The 18,927-nt window shown below is 38.0% G+C and overlaps 1 protein-coding gene across 5 annotated transcripts in view; it reads left to right on the top strand.

Moving 5' to 3' along the window:
• MME (membrane metalloendopeptidase) overlaps positions 1–18,927 on the top strand; it is an 84,129-nt gene that overhangs the window by 63,702 nt on the left and 1,500 nt on the right. For all 5 annotated transcript variants that reach the window (XM_016222609.2, XM_016222611.2, XM_087818368.1 and 2 more), the window contains exons 17-22: positions 2,411–2,469; positions 8,052–8,171; positions 9,576–9,709; positions 9,837–9,902; positions 12,802–12,897; positions 13,246–13,322. In XM_016222609.2, coding sequence (XP_016078095.2) covers positions 2,411–2,469; positions 8,052–8,171; positions 9,576–9,709; positions 9,837–9,902; positions 12,802–12,897; positions 13,246–13,322 — 552 coding nt within the window. The remainder of the gene's footprint in view (positions 1–2,410; positions 2,470–8,051; positions 8,172–9,575; positions 9,710–9,836; positions 9,903–12,801; positions 12,898–13,245; positions 13,323–18,927) is intronic.

The raw sequence follows: 18,927 nt of genomic DNA, 5'->3' as shown, positions 1-18,927 counted from the left end.
ATTTGAGCATTCTGTGGTCATAAAAAGCTACCTATTTTCTTGGAGGTATAATTCACAGTGGACATTTTAATATGTAAAACCCTCCCTGCTGGAAAGTTACAAGCATTAATCAAAATGCAATCTTAAGCCCTTCGAAGTAATGTAACAGAAGAGTAGAAAAGCACCAAACAAAAGGTATGACATTTATTTTTACAAAGGCAATAAACATGACATGGGTGATATAAACTTCATTCATCTATGTCCTACTTTTGAGCTGTGTCGCTGTCTAAAATATTAGTTTCATATGTCTAGTTCCTTTCCTCTGTAATGTAATGATTTTTTTAAAATGTTTGGGTTGGCACCTTTTGTATCTCAATATTAGCATTGTGCCTGAATCCAGAACCAAATAATTTGCATGTTATTTGTGATTACCCGTAAAAGCCCACGCAGAGTATACTATCACTGCATCAAAAGTTCATAATTGAGAAACTGAACCTCAAAACAGCTGAGACCTGGAAACATGTTATAGTAACTTTCACAATAATTAAAATAATTATAGGCTGGTAATGCATAAAATCTAGTGCCATATTTGCTATCAAAGTGTTGAGGACACATCAGAGATACCATTCTAAAGTCACCACGAGGAACAGTGTCTCCTCAGTAGTAAGAGCACATTTTTTAGACAACTTAGAACCTGTACTTGAACCTGAGTCATAATAACTGTGAATATATATAAAAGTAGACCTAATCCATCATTTTTCCTGATCATGATTTTCACTGATATAAATATTTTCTTTCATAATACTATTTAGTCACACAAACAAAATCTACTTGTGTTATGTAGTTTCTGATCTCTCGGTTTTAGTCTCGCACCCCTGGTTTTACAAATACGTGTTTTTGTGGTGAGTCACCACAGATCATGTGGGAAGCAAGTGGAGTTTAATTAAAATAAATAAAATTATGTGCCTGTAATCACCAACCTTCAAGAAATTAAAATATTGATGACTCAGCTCCAATTAAATTAGGGTGGACTGTTTGAAAATGTTTTTCTCTGCTTAAAACAACATCATCACACTGAAGAAGAAGCACATTGATCAACCCTTCTCACACCCTCTATCTTCAAAGTTGTTTTCTTCCTAAAGAAAAATTCACAGAAATGTTATCTAGATTCTTTTAAAGTCCCAGATCCTTCAAATAAGGATGTTATTGGAGATAAAACCCATACTTAATTAGAATTTATCAGACCCTTGTTATATACGCCCCCACTCCAGTTATTTTTAAGAGAGCAAAATGGGACTCACATCTGACCTCCCACAATAGTTACTGAAACTGCAGCGAAAATGCTGAATTGGACAGCTGACTTTATACTGCTTACCCCTTGAAGCAGGGTCTGGAAACAGTTCTGATTTAAGCTCATTGTACTAATTACTGTAAGCTCCTTCATGAGTGGGATAATAATTGCTCCACTAATTGTTGCCCTGAAAGTGGAATAACTACAATGAAGTTGTCTTAAGTCGTTGCATGTGTGCTTAATAACTGAAGTTAAGCAGTGTCCATTTTTCAATTAGTACATAAGGATGTATATTAGTCTATAATTAGGCTAATATATTTAATATATATTAGTCTATTAAGATGGGAATAATACTTCTGGTGCACAAAAGTACTTAATTATGATTATTGATATGCTATCTTTATAACATCTGTATAGAAAGACAAAGGAACACTGGTTATCTATCCTTTAGCTTAACATCACCCTTGAATTACTGTCTGGGAGCTTTTTTTTTCTTTTCCATTTTCTAATCCAATCTTCTATTGTTGTTCTCATCTTAACTAGAGTCTTCTGAACTCAGAAGTTGTTTTGTATAAAAGCTGTAGATTCTCTACAGAACCTAAGTCATGCTGTATGCAGATAGACAAATCTATTTAAGAACCACCTGGATTTCATTTATAGTCATCATACAAAAATAAACCTTTGCTCAATTAGCTGGAATGTCTTTTTTAAAAAAGTAATTTTAAATAGCAGTAATCGGAGGCACATTACCTCTTCACTGTATCATCAACTGCTCTATAATTGTTGGGCCGTAGTTACCTAGTATCGAGAACATAAAGTTAAACACATTTCAATATAATCTTATCCATTGCAATATCTGAAGAGACACATTTCAGTGGGTTTTGTACTGTCAGATGCCTCCATAAAAATTCATGCAAATGAAATAACAGATTGCAGACCTGGATATATTCTGATTTTTCAAGAAGTAGAAATGCTTTCAAATGCGCTTTCTCACCTAGCGAGCTAATTTTAATGTGTTGGTCATATTTCAAGAAGAAAGTGAATATTCATCTAGGAGTAGTAACAATACTTTTATTGTGTTGAGCAGATTGAATCAGATAATGCAGTGTCATTTATAACGACTTTTTATGTTTTCTATAGGTGGATAAGCGGACCAGCTGTAGTCAATGCATTTTATTCTTCAGGCAGTAATCAGATAGGTAAGACCTATTCCTAAATAATTATTTATTATTCTTTTGTTGTTTTCAACCTGTAGTGAATTGCATGACCGATTTATAATACTACCCATAAAAGCATAGCTGACACTGAGTTACTGATTTATTGAATATGCTCTTTAAAAGTAAATTTATTTATGTATCTCTTTTAAATTAGTACAAATCACATTAAGTAATTTTTTAAAGCAATATTCTCATTTTTAGCTAAATGGGTTTTTTCTAAGTACTTTTTTTTATTTCTAAATATATTTTTAAAGTCCCATATATCTCTATAAAGTTATATTGATTTTAAGACTTCCTAAGTATCAGCATCTTAAAGTGGTTCCAGGTTCCAAGGACCAACTTTACAGAGATTTAATTTTCCTGGCAATTCTGTATTCTGGCTTTTGTGGAAATGGTCCTGTTCCATATCATCTTTTTTTCTAGAAGACTCTGTGGGGTTCAAAAAGTTCAAAAGTCAATTATATTAGGTTGAACTATATGAAATTATATTTACTTAACCACTTTTGACCAAAGAGAAAAAAATTCTTTTGTTCACTAATAGTAATATGGCAGAAATATGCATAGAAATTAATACATGAATAAATGATATATTGAATAACTAAATGGCATTATATACAAAGATGTATTTTTCTCTTCCTAGGAAAACCTTGACATCTTTTTTTCTCTTAAGTATCACATAAATGGGTGCGTTTTTCCCTAAGGGCTTCGAGTGTGTAGAAAAGCAACCATCTGATTCAATACTATGAGAGGTGTTCTTAACAGTACATCCAGCTTCTCCAGGCATACTCTGTCCTGCCTGGTAATTCTAAGTATGGTCAAGAATCAGGAAGGAAGACAATTTCAGCATTATTCTAAACTACTCTTTTTATATCTCAGTCTGCCCTAAGCATCATTTTTCTTTTCTTAAAATATATCTTTATTGATTTCAGAGAGAGGAAGGGAGAGGGAGAGAGAGAGAGAAACATCAATGATGAGAGAGTCATTGATCAGCTGCCTCCTGCACGCCCCTGACTAGGGATGGAGCCCGCAACCCGGGCATGTGCCCTGACCGGGAATCGAACCACAATCTACTGGACCCTAGGTCGGTGCTCAACTGCTGAGCGACGCCCGGCCAGGCTCATTTTTCTTGAATTCTGTTACTAATTAGATTAGAAGTGATGAAAAAATCATATAAGATTTTTACCATTGGTTAAAAAATAAACTTCCAAAGCAATTGAAAACCTTATTTTATTTGAAAGTTTGATTACAACTTTCCTCACTGCTTTTAAACCTAGAAAGAGTTAAATTTAGAAGGTATCTACCTTTTCTTTTGGATTTTTATGGTTTTTATTTTTTGAATTAATCTTTAACCCAGCTGGAATTTATTTTGGTATGTGACATGAAAATGATCTATAATCAGAAAAGTTTGTCTTTATTGAACACGTAGATAGTAAGTAAGGCATGCACCCTGGGTTAAAATCAATTGGCTCAAATTCTTTTCTAGGCTAACGCATTTCCCAGCTAGTGAAATGATTACCTAAACTCAGACCAGAGCCTGTTTAATGATCAACCCAGAACCCATGCAGTCTGTCCTTTGTAATATAGTCCTAGACATCATTTCTTAGAAGTGCCTTTACTGCTAGAGAGTCTTTACTTTTAAGACCTCTTTTTTATATTCAGTAATTCTGTCCTTGTAACATCTAGTTCATTCTAGACTGGGACTTAAATGGGATAAATAACTTTTAATGGAACCCCAAGGCAAAGCAAGGCAGCCTGGATTTTGGTTCTGCATTCGGGGTGACTAAGGGACGCAGTTTCATTTTAATCCAATGCAGGAAGGGCCCTGGATCCTATCAGACCTGGTGCTGAGTCAGCCCAACAAGAAGAGCCAGCCAGACCCTCCATAGGACCAGGCTGGTGTGCCCAGCCCTTCAGCTCTCCTCTAGAACAGGTCCGCGTAGTTCATGTCCAGACAGAACCTTGTTTGGCTCTGAATTACCCCATATTCCTGGAGCTGGCTCAAAATTGGTCCATGTCAGAGATTCCCTTATCAGAGAAGACTTGGGAATGTTCCCATTTTGTGTTTAATACTCTCAAACCAAACAAGCTGACAGCAAAAAGTAAAAGGAGATAAAAATGGCCTAACATTTCACGAAGTAGACCATTATCCTCTGAATAACCAAGAATCGACTTAATATATAACAAAGGCCTTTTAAAAATTCTTAAGATAAATTCATCTGAAGGAAATATGAAATTTTAAAAAATTGTTAACTTCTTTTCATATGCTTGTCTGCTAATAACAGCAGTTCAGAAAAGGGAAAGTGTCATTTGAGAGGAGGAATCTTTGAGATGAGACGTTTTCTTTTTGACAATTCATTGAAATCATCAAAGTGGGGATTGTCTTACTAAAAATAATTGAAGATCCTGATCTCCATCTTAATTCTTGATAAATGGGGGGGTGAGGGCTGTACACACATAAATATATAATGTTTGCAGCATTGTCTCAGTGCATTTGGTGTCATGTGCATTACAGAATTAGAACTGAGGTAAAATAGCATGTGCCTCATAAATGACCCTCCCGCCTTCACTCAATGCCCTTAATTAAATTGCATACAATTTCTCATGAGATTGATCTTGTTATGTTATGGTAAAAAATGCTAATAATAATAACATGGTTTATTATCATATAGGGAATTATTCTTATTAATAATTTCTACTTTTTAATTCACTTGCCACCTTTTGTCATAGCTCATACATGTAGACTACATCCCAATTTTTATGCACCCCAACCACTTCACATTGATTAAAAAATAGTCAATTTCCAGAACAGCAGAGTGCACTGAAAGTGTTCAATTCACCCACTGCTTCCTATTCCTGGCACGTTTGCCCCACGGAGCTCCAGAAACCTTTCCTACTATTAGGCAAGTTGCACACGAATGTTTTGTCAAATGTTTCCCTGTAAGTTCCAGGCACTGTTCAGTCATTATGTTAAACCTTAAAATCTTATCCAAGGATATGATCACGTCAGAAGGGAAGACTTACTACTGCTGCATTCCCCTTTTCCATTAACAGTCAAATTTTTTTTTTCAGCTTTAGGAAATCTATGGATTATCCAGCCTTGGTGGTCCATGACTATCTCGAGATAATAAAATTTTCTAAAGTTGTCTTCTTGGAGTCTTATTTTCAGACTTGAAAATTAAGAGTAAATATTTCCAAACATTTAATATAAAAAGAATTTAATTTTGTTATGCCCCCCCCAATTGATTTTACCTAATTGCAATCTTGAGCTTTATATCAAAGATTCTAAAATTGAATTGTGCAGCCTTAAAAACATCAACCAGGGAAGCGAGGGGGACGGGGCAGAGGGAAACAGTCTTTTGTTTCATGGACTAATGACTTATTTAATTAACTAACTTGTTGACGTTTGTAAAAAATGCACATCTAAGCAGTTGGTTATTATGAACAGTTGTGAAGTCTAGTAAAAGTGATAAAGCTAATGGCAAAAAGCCTCGTCATAGGGGTTTAGCTGACAAACGAAAAGGAGAAATCATCATTTACAACGCTGAACTTGAAGACTAGTATTTAATAGAGCCATAAAAATCTTATCGCTTGCCTGAAGAGCGGCGTAGCAGGGTATAATTAAAGCAGCAGGATCTTTACAGATAATGCTCAGTCTTGCTAGCGTGTTTCATAAGAGCACTTAGATAATGGGTGGATTCAACCAAGTACATAGCGTGGAAGATAATGTTCACTTTAAGCTAATAAAGTACTGCACGTAATTCTAATACTTTAAGCTAAAAATTATTTCTTGGCACTGTCAATAGCTCAGGCAGCCACATGTGAGGTGTAACTTTCATCGAAATTCACCAAGGACAGAAGGTTTTGGTGGTTTGTCTGCTATTTTGTCAGTTTGAATGTTATAGCGACTTTACAGATTTTTTTAAAGGTCTGGCAAGCACTTAAATTGCCCAGTGTATTTTTTAAATCTCCTCTGTAAATATCTCATGTTTATACCTGAAACACATGCAAGCCTGTATCTTGTTCACCCTGCCTGAAAGGCAAAGAAACAACCTTTGCTCCTCTGTGTTAACTAGATATTAAATTTTTTAAGGTCAGGGCCCTTCTCTTGTATTCCTGGTATCCCACACAGCAGTGGCCCAGGGCTTTGCAAGTAATAGATATTAGACTAATGATATTTTTTGTTACAGAACATAATGTTTCGGTTATTCAGTGGATACTAGAGTTTTAAAACATGAAAGATAAAATTACTAAATTATGAGCATTATGAAAGAGTTGCATGAGGGAGCGGGCGAGTAGGAGAGAGCCGTGGGGCCAGGCCAGGCAGGAGAGCCTGTGTTTAAAGCGCCGTGAGAAACTGGCCGAGGCTTTCTGGCAGGGACGTGGTCGTGAGCTGAGTTGCACGTCAATCGGGCTGCAGGATAGATTAGGTTTAGGTGAAGCAGGAAATGGGAAGAGCAATTGGGAAATTAACTGGAGGGCAGGAATGAGAGTGACGGAGGATGGGGTTGGTGAGGGGTAGGAGGAGAGACAGGAGCTGCCCCTGGAAGGGAGAGGCGTGACCGGCCTTCTCCTCAGGAGACTGTATACGACTTGGTTAAAGAAAGGAGGCATCTAAGTAAGATAAGTAGAAAATGTTCACTTTGGGTGAACTGAGGCCCTTCAAATGCCATTAATAGAAATAATCAAGTCAGGAGAGGGGAAAATAAGGAGTTTGATGTCTGACACATGAAATTCAAAGAGCTAGTAAGACATCTAAGTGTAGAAAGTCAGCAAGTTAAGGTGGATGTCAGAGCAGACCTATAAAAAGTGTTACTTACTAAAGTCTCCAGGGCACCATAGTAAATGTATTTATTCACCCATTTATTATTGGTTATTCATGTATTCAACACACTTTATAAGCACCTAGAATGTTCCAGGCACTATTCTTGTGTTATATGCTAGAGGTGGTGAACTGGAAAAAACAGGTGAACTCAAAACAAACATATGTATAGACACAGAAATCTCTGCTGTCTAAGGGCTATTAGTGCAGGTGCTGGGGGGTGGGACAGTCAAGAAAAAGAACAACAATCACAGATATGGAAATAAAGTCATAGATTTCTTGATGAAAATAAAATACAGTTATGTGATTGAGGATAACTTGGATTGAGTGGCTATTTATTTAATAAGCTATGGAAGATGGGTCAGATGTTAGGAATAATGTTAAAAGTGTTACCTGTGATATTAAGTAACTATTTCTCCCAAATATTTACAATGGGGAAAAGACCTTCTGAATGAAGATGATCCTTCCCCCTTGTTCTAAACTCCTTATGGCGGAAAACAATCTTACTAGAGATTGTCAAGTAAATTGTGATTATAAATCACAGATTAATGGTGTCACTCCAGGATGAACTCTGTTGTCATCAATAACAAAAGACCTGCGTGTGTTTCTATCCCAAAAGATTTTTGTATATAATTAAGTGAAACGGACATCCTGGAAAACAGTTTAGCAGGCAAGAAGCCAACCCCAGGCCTGTCATCCCAAAATAAAGCCACAAATAATCCTCACCCATCGCCTTTCCTTGTAGTCTTCCCGGCTGGCATCCTGCAGCCCCCCTTCTTCAGCGCCCGGCAGTCTAACTCGTTGAACTACGGGGGCATCGGCATGGTCATAGGACACGAAATCACCCACGGCTTCGACGACAGTGGTAAGGTGCAGTGGACATTCCTTTGACTGAGATGTAGCCTAGTAAACCTGATTAAAAGTTGTTGTAATTTATCAATACAAAATCACATTTATTCACCCATGTATCGTTGGCCTCATAATCACCACGTTTACTGTTCCTTTTAAATTGTTCCTTAAGAAGATCAGAAATTTCTAGTAGTGAGGTAAGCAGTGTGCAATTCACTCTCTGATGGAGTGAAGCAAATATCTGCATTGAGAAAACAGCGATGATAATAGTCGGTCTTATTTCATGAGTTTTGACGTCTTTGTTCTCCAGCCTTTTAGAGGGCAGGGTCCACAGCTTAAAGTCAGATATCAGAAATTAAATATTAAGGTACCTGTAAGCCATAAGAGTCTTAAACTGTGGCATGTGGCTTCTTCCTTCCTCTCACCCCCGTCTTATACCTGCTGCCTAGTTTAGGGCTTTGCAAAGGGTGGGCACTTAAGTGTTTATATACTGCAAAATAGATTTTTGATTGGCAAAATAGATTTTTGATTGGCAAAATAGATTTAGAGTTTAGGAGATATGTGAAAAGGTGATAGAATGGTTTGCAAGGGGAAAGGAAATAGGGAGAGAAAATAATTACGCCTAACTAGACCTTTAGAAATCCAGAGAAAGAAACTTACTAAGTGTCTCTTATAAATTAACTCTACAACAATCTTAACAGGTAGGTACTTATACTATTTCCATTTTTTTAATGGAAAAAATAGAGACACATAAAAGACTTGCTTAAAGTCACAAAGCTAGGAATTAGTGGAAGCAGGATGTGAGTTCAAGTAGTTTGTCTTCATAGCCCTTCTCTTACTTACTGCATCGTAGATAACTATTAAAAAGATGATAAAATTCAGTGTCAAGACATATGACCGATAAATGCCACTGTATCTCACAAAAGGAAAAGATCAATGGATTTAGGGTCAGCAGGGAAGCTCAAGGGGGAAAGGTGGCTTATTCCCTGTGCTTGAAGTAGAGGGAAGCTGAATCCACAATGTGTCACGAGAGTCTGAGATATGAAATGAATGCTGGAATAAAAATACCGACCTTTTAAAATCTCAAAATGTCAAATTAAACAGACATGGTTTAAGTGAAAACCACCTAACAGAAATAAGGCATTATTTCAGGAGTGTTTACCTGATGGCCTCAGCTGAGCTCTTAAGAGCCAAGTAGGTGAACTATCTGAATTATCTAAGGCATATCAGCAAAGAAAACCCTGGCAGTCCAGGTTTCATCAACTCTGAATTAGAAAAGATAACAGTTCCTCTCATTATCTGTTCAATTTAATGTCTTCTCACACAGTGGTATTTCAGTTCTTGCGCTTTGAATTAAAAATATCTTATTGTAATTCTTGATGTAATGAGTTCTCATTTTACTTGAATAAATATATTCTAGGCAGGAATTTTAATAAGGATGGAGACCTCGTTGACTGGTGGACACAACAGTCTGCAAATAATTTCAAAGACCAATCCGAATGCATGGTGCACCAGTACGGAAACTTCTCCTGGGACCTAGCAGGTGGACAGCATGTATGTCATCAGCATTCTCTTGAAAAGTTTTAGATGTGTCCAATCTTAAGTGAATCACTGATGCTTTCTTAACAATCAGAATACAGTTAAGGGTCTTTTTTTTTTTTTTTTTTTTTTTTTTTAACAGCTCAATGGAATTAATACACTGGGAGAAAACATTGCTGATAATGGAGGTATTGGTCAAGCATACAGAGTGAGTAATAATATTTTTCCCCATTTTAGTGATTAGAGTGTATATTTATCATATTTAATTATTCATTTAGAGCATTTTGCAAAAGACACATAATGTAAACAACAAAAGGTGAAAATGGAAAATACTAGGAGAAAGGGGATTGTAAATGTGCTACCAACAAGGGCAATACAGTTGTGGCTGAGCTGAACACAAGAAGCTGAGGAGAGGAAACACAGAACATTGTATCAACAGAAATGAGGGGATAGGCAAGTCGCCGAGGAGTCAACTTTTTTCTAAGAAATAATCTCTGAAATAAATGTACAACAGAAGAGCCTCCATAAAAAGAATTATTTCGGAATCACTGATCAATGTACTAAACAGGACCTTATGTTTCACAGTGGGGGAAGCAGTATTTGGGAACCAGAGTCAGCATAAACCACAAGCAAAATATTAAACCACAATCCAGTTACGATGATACAGCGAGGGACTAAAGGTCACGGCTTCAGCATGTGGCCTTTTAGTCATCCGAGCTATTATAGCCAGAGGAGTTTATCACAAAGCGTTGCTTAGATTCTCGGTTAGCCTTCCACTAATTCGTACATTCAACAAACACTTGTCGAGGGCTTTACTGTGTGTTTGGCACTATTCTGGGTACAGAAGATACAGCTGTGAGCCCGCCCTAAATAATGTCATTACTTGATAATTTGGATTGAAGGATGGGCCCCAAGAAAAGGTAGGGTTTTCACAAAGAGTAGAGGAATAGCTTTCTTGGAAACAGCAATGAGGAGTGAGGGTAATGTTGAGGGCTTCTTCCAGCCCCGGGCTAGCCCAGATGTGGGAGAATGAGCAGAGTCTACTTGAGAAGACACGGGACAGGGTGTCCCCATGATGAGATGAATCGAATGTTCCATGGAGTAGATGAGGGTGTAGGGTTATTTGCTCACCATAGAAGCCTTTGGGTCAGAGGTGGGGGTGGAAAGCCTCAGTAGTCGGGTGGGGAAAGGAGAGGACATCAGAGCCGTGGGGAGAGGACCTGTGGGGCCTGTGACTTGGCAGTGGACGTGGTGGATGACCAGCGCCTGAGACCTGGGAGATGAAGACGGCAGCAAGTCTCCACCAAGACCGGAGATGGGAAATGGCTGCTTTGGGTGCTTGGTGGTTTTTTTACTAGATGCCAAACATTGTGTATTTTATGTCTTTGGGAGCTAAATATTTTTTGTTTTCCTATAAATATTTTTGAGCTTTATTCTAAGACGTGGCTAAATTCCTCAGAAATGGCTTGGTCCTGTTGCATCTTGTTTTTATAACTTGTTAGGTGGGACTAGAAAAGTGCTCCGTGTAAAGACAGTTACTCTCCCCTGCTGAGGCAAGACCCTACTGTGTGCATCTGGAGGTCTTTCCCTTCTGTTGGGTGTGCACACCAGACATTTTTATCTCCAGTCCTTGGTCGTGGTTCCTTCACTGGCCTGGGGTGGTTTGTTCGTGTGCATACTCACATACTCAGCTGAATACCTGAGGGGGCCAGCTGATCGCTTGGGATCCTCTACCTGGGCAGCTTTCCCTCTTCAGTGCTGTGTTCTTGGTGTCCCTGAACTTTTTTCCCTCAACTCTGAGTCTCTTAAACTCTGATTGGTTTTCCCTTCTCTATGTTGTAGCTTAGAAACACTGAAGGCAATAAGCTGGGGCAATCACAGGGCTCATCTTATTTGTTCACCATCTCACAGAGGTCACTGTCCTTTTTCCCCAGTGTCCAGTGTCATACAAGCCATTTTGTCCATCCTTTGGTTGTTTCAGCAGGACGGTGGTTGAACCAGTCCCTGTCCCTCCATCTTACCTGGAAGAGGAAGACATTGGCACTCTTAATACTCCTATAGTTAGTCTAATATACCACCAGATTAAGAATCACTGCTTTAAAAGTCCAGCCCAAATCTGGGTTGATGGCACTTCCATGGAGATTCTCATCTAAAATAAGTAAAGAATTATAATGCAGCAAAAAAACATTTGTGCAAACATTTTATTATACATGAAATTATACTATCTAATGCCCTCTCCCCTACTAGACTGTAATCTCCCTAAGAGGGAACAGGCTCAAGTATTCCCCGTTTCCCCAGTATCTTTCCATGGTAGAGACTCAATAAACCTATGGTAGTGGCAAGTAGAAAGAAATGAAATACATCTTCTGCTTATCTAATTGATCACTTTCCTTTGTAATAAATAGGAAGTGACTCATCTCAAAAAGTTTGTCGTCAATCCCTTACGTATATTTAAGTACAAGAATGCAACATTTTTCAGCAGTGTCTATAAATCCTTAAGAACGGAAAACACTTTTTGACATTCAAATAACCTAAATTCCTTTTTCCTAACATAACTAAAGTTCACTTTGGTTTGCCCTGTCTTCAAGGAGCCAAAATAATTGCTCATCCTTATTTTTAGAATCCTAGGATATTAGTTCTCTAAGGGATCTTAAGAGAATCCCTTGGCAAGAATCACTCACTCAAAGTCTGGTGTGAGTATATTTTGCTAAGAGTAGCAACTGAGCTAAATATAGCAGTTACAGACTCCCTGGGCAATCCATTCTTCCAACTAGCTGGGCTTATCCATCTATCAATAGAACAACATTTACGTAAGCTTTTCATTGCTTATTTAAGTCATCCATTCATTTAACTGACATTTGTTGATCCTTTGACATGTGCTGGGCTCTTGTCATTTGTCAATCAACGTCCCGTTCTTTCCTAAACATTTGTAAATAAACTCTAGCTTTCTTTCTAATTTATGAAATAGTTGTAGGTTGCCATATCTAAATATATTATGATGATTCTGATACAAAAAAGTTAATTACTTGGTCACTGGCCTTTTGTATAGATTAATATATGCATTTAGAAATTATAAACATCATGTTTCTGTTTCATTAACTGCCTAGGCCTATCAAAATTATGTTAAAAAGAATGGCGAAGAAAAATTACTTCCTGGACTTGACCTAAATCACAAACAACTATTCTTCTTGAACTTTGCTCAGGTATGGTATCTCTCTTGATTGATAGATACGAAAATCATTTTGAGTTATAATTTATAGTAAATTAGATAATGCATGCTGAGTTTTCTTGTTTTAATCAATTGTGGCAGATTGTTTGACTTAACTAAATTTTTTTGTGTATAACAGACTGTCAGATTATATTAATAATAATTATGCTCTTGATTGCCTATCCTTGAACATTATTTGAAGAGTAAATGGTTGAGGAATGCAGAATTCCAATTTAATTTTTACAGTAGGAAGTTTGCTTCTTTCCCAGCGTGTCCCAACAAGTAAGTAGTATCCTTGATTAAACCTAAGCACAAGATTTCCATTTTCTATTCCTATTTCTAGGTATGGTGTGGGACCTACAGGCCAGAGTATGCAGTCAACTCCATTAAAACAGATGCCCACAGTCCAGGCAATTTCAGGTGCGTGGGTTTGAACAACAAAGCCAAAGTGCTCCAACATTGGCTCCATTCCTTCCAATTTTGGAAATTGGCCTTTTCTAACTCTGATTCTATACAATTTGGAAATCCAGTGTTGTTGTTTTTCTTCCCTTTTAAGAGTCGCAGACAGGATCAACAGAACAGATCAGCGTTAAGGTCATGTTTACACAAGTATAGCCTTCACTGCTCTTATCCTCAGAATATACGTGACCTAGTCTCAGAGCTTGATGGATTCCAAAAAAGCTGTCACCTCAGAACAGTGGCTCTATTTACAGCAGCACAAAGACATTTCTAAGAGGCTGTGAGAGGTTTAGGTCTAGGACAATGGGTAGCTTTCCCCAAGAAAGATTTCCATTCAGCATAAAGGGAAGCTTCCTAGTAATTAGAACACAGTGGAAGGTTGAGTTAGAAGATATCTAAAGCCCTTCTCAAATCAGAAAATCTCTGAGAACATTGGATTGAAAGAGAATCACTCTAACCAACATTTGAATGTTAAAGCCGTAACAATCGAATTTGTCAAAGTTCTGCCCTGCCTGTCCCCATGACCTAAAGCATATATCTATAGAAACCTTCGTGAATTTAAGTAATGTTATTGTAAAACCTCGGACATCTGGTGTCCTTGGAAAAAGGGTGTTGCAAATTAATTTTTTGGTAGCTAAAATTTGTCTCTTGAGTATTAACATCTGTATCTTAACCACTGGGTTAAAAATTTCTCTGTTGCAAATACATTTTCTACCTTCCTGCCTTATTAACACAATATCCCGAACAAAAACTGTTTTGTTTTTGATGACACAGACTATTGTTATGACTAATAGCTATGGTTTCACTGTTTATTAGTTTAGTGAAGTCCTCCAAAGCTAGCATGTGGGGAGCTACTTATTTCTACAGTGAAGCCACAAATGTTGATGCTTTTTGACTTTTCATTTTGGCTTCTAATTCGGGGTTTTCTGTTTGCTTCTCTAATTCTCTTTATTCCATTTCCTGCCTTTGGCTGTCCCCTCCCTGCATTCTGATTAGCTCAGGAAACATCCCCTTCTACTTGCATTGTATAAAGTGAATTCCAACCATGGCTTTGCCACTTAGGAACTGTTACTCAACCTCTGTGTCTCAATTTCTTGATGTATAAAGTGAGGATTAAATTATTATGAGAGTTGCTACAAGGATTAATGTAATGTTTCTGAAGTGCCTATTCCATATTTCTGTTTGAAAATTGATACTAGGGTTGGTTTTTAAATAAGAAAGGTATGAATAGAATAAGAATTTCTATGAATAAAGTATATTGACTTTGCAGCATTCCGTGTTTCCTGACAGTCAAGAGCTTTCTGTTGTTCATTTAAGTCTGGATAGTTCAGCATGTTAATCACTGATCACTGGTTAAGTGACATGTAGGTAAATATGTAACTGTTTTCTCCCACCAATTATAAACTGAAAATAATTTTATTATAATTAAATTTTGTATTTGTAAAAATATTTATTATAAATACGTGAAATTATTTGCAACTCCCATTTTCTTTGTTCTGACCCAAAGGATGTCTCTCTATTTTTCATTCATAATAAGAGAAGTCTGTGGTGTTGTTTTTTAAAGGGTAAATGGAATGCCAACCTTTTGTCAAGGAAATTATTTTCTCTGGAGGTAAAGGGATTTCCTTGGCAAAAGGTTGAGGTTACATTTAGCTTTGGAAACAGGCCGCTTCCTGGCTGTACAAAGTAAAACATATTTTTTTAAAGAACCTTGAAAACTAAGAGACGTGGAGTTGCTATTGAAAGATTGTGTATAATGGTTTGTGTAGAAGTTTCTGAAATAGAGGAGTTTTTGTACTCTGAAGCTCACACAGCTGCAGTATGAAAAACTAAAGGCAAATTATACTTGATATAAAGCTGAATCTGTAAACCATTCGTTAGGTCTAGGCTATACTTTTTCTATTCTAAAGTCTTATGTACTTTAAAATGAGCATCTAAAGTATTAGTATTTAAAACAAAAACATTTCCCCTTGATATTCTAGAAATCGAATTTGCATTTTAATGACTTCTTTCAGTCACTTCAGGGAATGGTTGTTATGATAATATTTGCTATGTAATCTGTAAATGTGTTTATAAAGTTATTTAGATGGAATATTTCTACATAATATAGAAGGCTCTGGTAATTTTTTAAAGCAAGTCCAAATAGACCAGATGATACCTGTGTGTATTCTACCTAAATAGTAACAGTGCTAATTTAAATATTTAGATTGCTTGATACTATTTTTCTAGTCGGAAAAAAAAAAGGATTTTATAGAACTAACACTACTAGTAATGCAAGTATTTCCACAGCTTTCTTTCTAATATTTTTGAAAGAATATCCTTTCTAGTGTTTATGCAGACATTTTCAAGTACCATGGCTATTTTGTTCTTCGTGATTCCATGATTTAGCATGTTTAAAACAAACCCTCTTTGAAATACTGATATTTTCTCCATTTATCTTAAATATTAGCATTGGTTTCTGATATTTTGTAAAGATCAGTATGGATTTTGGCGAGCCTTGTAGAATTCCCATTAGTACTGATTAATTTTTAGCCCTTGCCTAGGAATCTTTTCTGGCATTTATTTCTTTATCAATTTATATGGAACATATGCTGATCAATGTGACCTTACTTTAAAAGAAGCATGAACATTAGTTAATGGCAAAGATTGGATAGGTTTTTTTCATGAATGAAACTAATTAATCTTTTAGCCAAGTCATTCATTAAAAGAAGTAATAACGGGTTGTCAGAGGACCCATGAAATTCAAAAAGCTCATTCAGTAATTCAAAAATCCATTTAATTGTAGACAGGAGTAGTCAGATAAGTCATAGGATTCCAAGTCCATTCTTGGTCGCATGATGTTCAACTCTGTATCTCTTAGATATTTTGTTTGTTTGTTTCTATGTTTTCCAGGTTTATTGGGAAATAGGTGGTAGGCATCACTCTGTAAGTTTAAGGCATAGAGCATGATTGTTTGATTTACATATATTATGAAACGATCACCACAATGGGTTCCGCTAACTTCCATAACTGTTCCCTCCTTTTTGACCACCTTCTTTCAAGTCCCTCTCCCCCCGCCCTCCACCTGTAGATGTTTTTAATGTAAGTGATTATTTGCCAAGAGAAAAAACAGCAGCAGTACAACAAAATAGTTTATGCAATAAAGTGAACATTTCAAGTAACACAAAAACTACATGCTTCTCTTAATTCTGTCAGTAGTCTTTGTAATATTAATGAAACACAAGCCCACTCTTAGAGAAGGGATTCATTTTTTATTAATAACATATCCATGTTTTGAAATAGAGTATCTATGTCATCCACGCAAAGATCTGATGTTATAAACAACCAAGCAATACCTAGAATCCTAGGAAAGTAAATGGAGCCCAGGTATGTTGTTGAGCGAATTGTTCAGAATCAAATTACCTAAGTGAAGTTTTGGCTGGAAGGAGAGGAGATGGGATGGAGGCGGGGAGCGGAGTGTGTGTTAGGTTGAGTATTGCTGCATTGCTATCTCCTAGTGATGTTCTGTGACGACTTTCTTGTTTTGAGGTGTCCCTTTTTTTTCATTTTATTTCTTTAATGTTTTTAAGAGGTATATAGAATAAGCCATGGGTCTGGACATTTTTACTGAAGTACTTGTCCTCAGGTGATTCTATCTCAGACACAATCCTTTGAAAAAAAGTATTTAATAAAACAAACACAGAAAAAGCAACCCTTCCAGTCAGTGACTCTCAGTTGCTTCTCTGTCAGTCCATCTGGGAGCTTGTCCCTCAGATGGAAGGACAGTCAGGTCATCGTGATGACTGTACCCAGCCAGTGTATAGGACTTCCTAAAGTAGGTAGGGGATTGGAGTAAATTAACCAAAACTCTCTTTAACTCAGAGTCTGTGGGCTTAGAGCCTAAAATACTAAACACCTATACAAATCCCTAATGTCTAAATCTTTTCATTCCTCCATATACTATCATTTTTGACCATGTATCGAGTGCAATTGTTCTGAACTTTCAGATGTAAGAAATGACACATTTTCATTATTACTTTTGCAACAAATTAATTCAAGCTCTAAGCTCCCACCCTAAGCCAGGAGGTGAGGAATTTAATTCAGTAGTTTTCAGTGTACGCCTTTCTAGGTTTATACAGGAATCAAAGGCATCATGTGAGCCCAGAAACCAGGGAAGAGCCTCCCCACCTCCACCTTGCTGTGGCCACCTGCTGACACTCTTGTAATCCAAGGGCTCCACCTGAAGTCAGGTGGCTCTGTCGCCTTCCAGTGGTCATGGGCATGGGCCACAGGAGCCACCACTATTGATGTTCAGGTCCCCAGACAGCCACACACCATCCTATCTGCGGTTTCCTCAGGGCCCTGCTCAGAGTGGAGGCGTGCCCAGTGTTTCACACAACCCAGCATTACTGGGCCCCTCAGGCTTGGGGGAGTGGGCCAGCCGTCTCCCTCTCAAGTGGACTAGTAGATGTCCGTTCCCCAGCCCTGGCTTCCATCCCTCTTCAACCCCCCCCCCCCCATACCAGGAAGATTCCTTTTAATCCAGAGAAGTTTACCTCCTCCCTGAAGGATAGGGGAGCAGGGAGGGGGAGTGAGAGCTACTTGATGTGGTCATGGGTGATACATTCGGAAGTTAGACTTTGAGAAATGCGATAGAGATCTTTCTTTCTTAGAATGGGGATAGAGAAATGGTTTCATTCCATCCTAGTTGATTCATAATAGCAAATGAGTGACAAAAATACTAAGCAGCATTTTTCTTCATAATGACCTATTACTCCTGTACACATAACCACCATGGTCAGGCCACAGGCGCATTCATCCAGCATGTACCGAGTCTCGCAGTGTGCAAAGCAGTGTGCTAGGCTTTGGGATGCCGCAGGAGCAAGGGACACACAGTGTTTTGCCCTCAGAGAATACCGTGTAGTGGGTGTGTCAGGAAGCAAAGGAGAGCAAATAGCTGTAAGCTGTGATAGGTGCTATGACAGGGCTAGTACGGGGGAGGAACTAACCTGGACAGTATTTGAAGAAAGCCTCCGAGGCGGTGTGTTTAAGCAGAGGCGTGGAGGCTGAGTGAGCCATGTAGTCACTGGGGAGGAATTTCCCAGGGAGTGGGCTCGGCAGGAGCAGCAGGCCTTGGAGAGGGAAGGAGGTTGGCCATTGTGAGAAATGGGAAGTAAGTTAGTGTCGTTTGAGGTCCCTGAGGCACGGGAAAGAAACAGTCCACGAGGAGGCCGGGAAGATAGGCTGGAGCCATCAGGATGCTGGAGAGCATGGTGAGGAGGTTGAATTTCCTTCAGGCACCTGGAAGGTTTTCAACTAAGGGAATTATGGAATTTGATCTACATTTTAAAGATCACTGTGTGTGCTGAATGGAGAGTGGGTTAGAGGAGGGAGACATGGTCATAGTTATGTGTGTTAACGTATCTGCTGTGTATGGAGACCTCAGTTGACCAGAAGGTACTCTCGGGTCACTGTTCCTAGCCTTCCCACGACTCCAGTCTGCTCACCTCCCAGCCCAAGAAGGGTGTGGCATGGTCTCAGTGGGAAGAGAAAGGAAGGAGCTGGTTCTTGGTTGATGGGAAAACCT

Source organism: Miniopterus natalensis, chromosome 6, assembly GCF_054644295.1.
Source record: "Miniopterus natalensis isolate mMinNat1 chromosome 6, mMinNat1.hap1, whole genome shotgun sequence".
Taxonomy (NCBI): domain Eukaryota; kingdom Metazoa; phylum Chordata; class Mammalia; order Chiroptera; family Miniopteridae; genus Miniopterus; species Miniopterus natalensis.
This window is presented reverse-complemented; position numbering and strand designations above follow the sequence as displayed.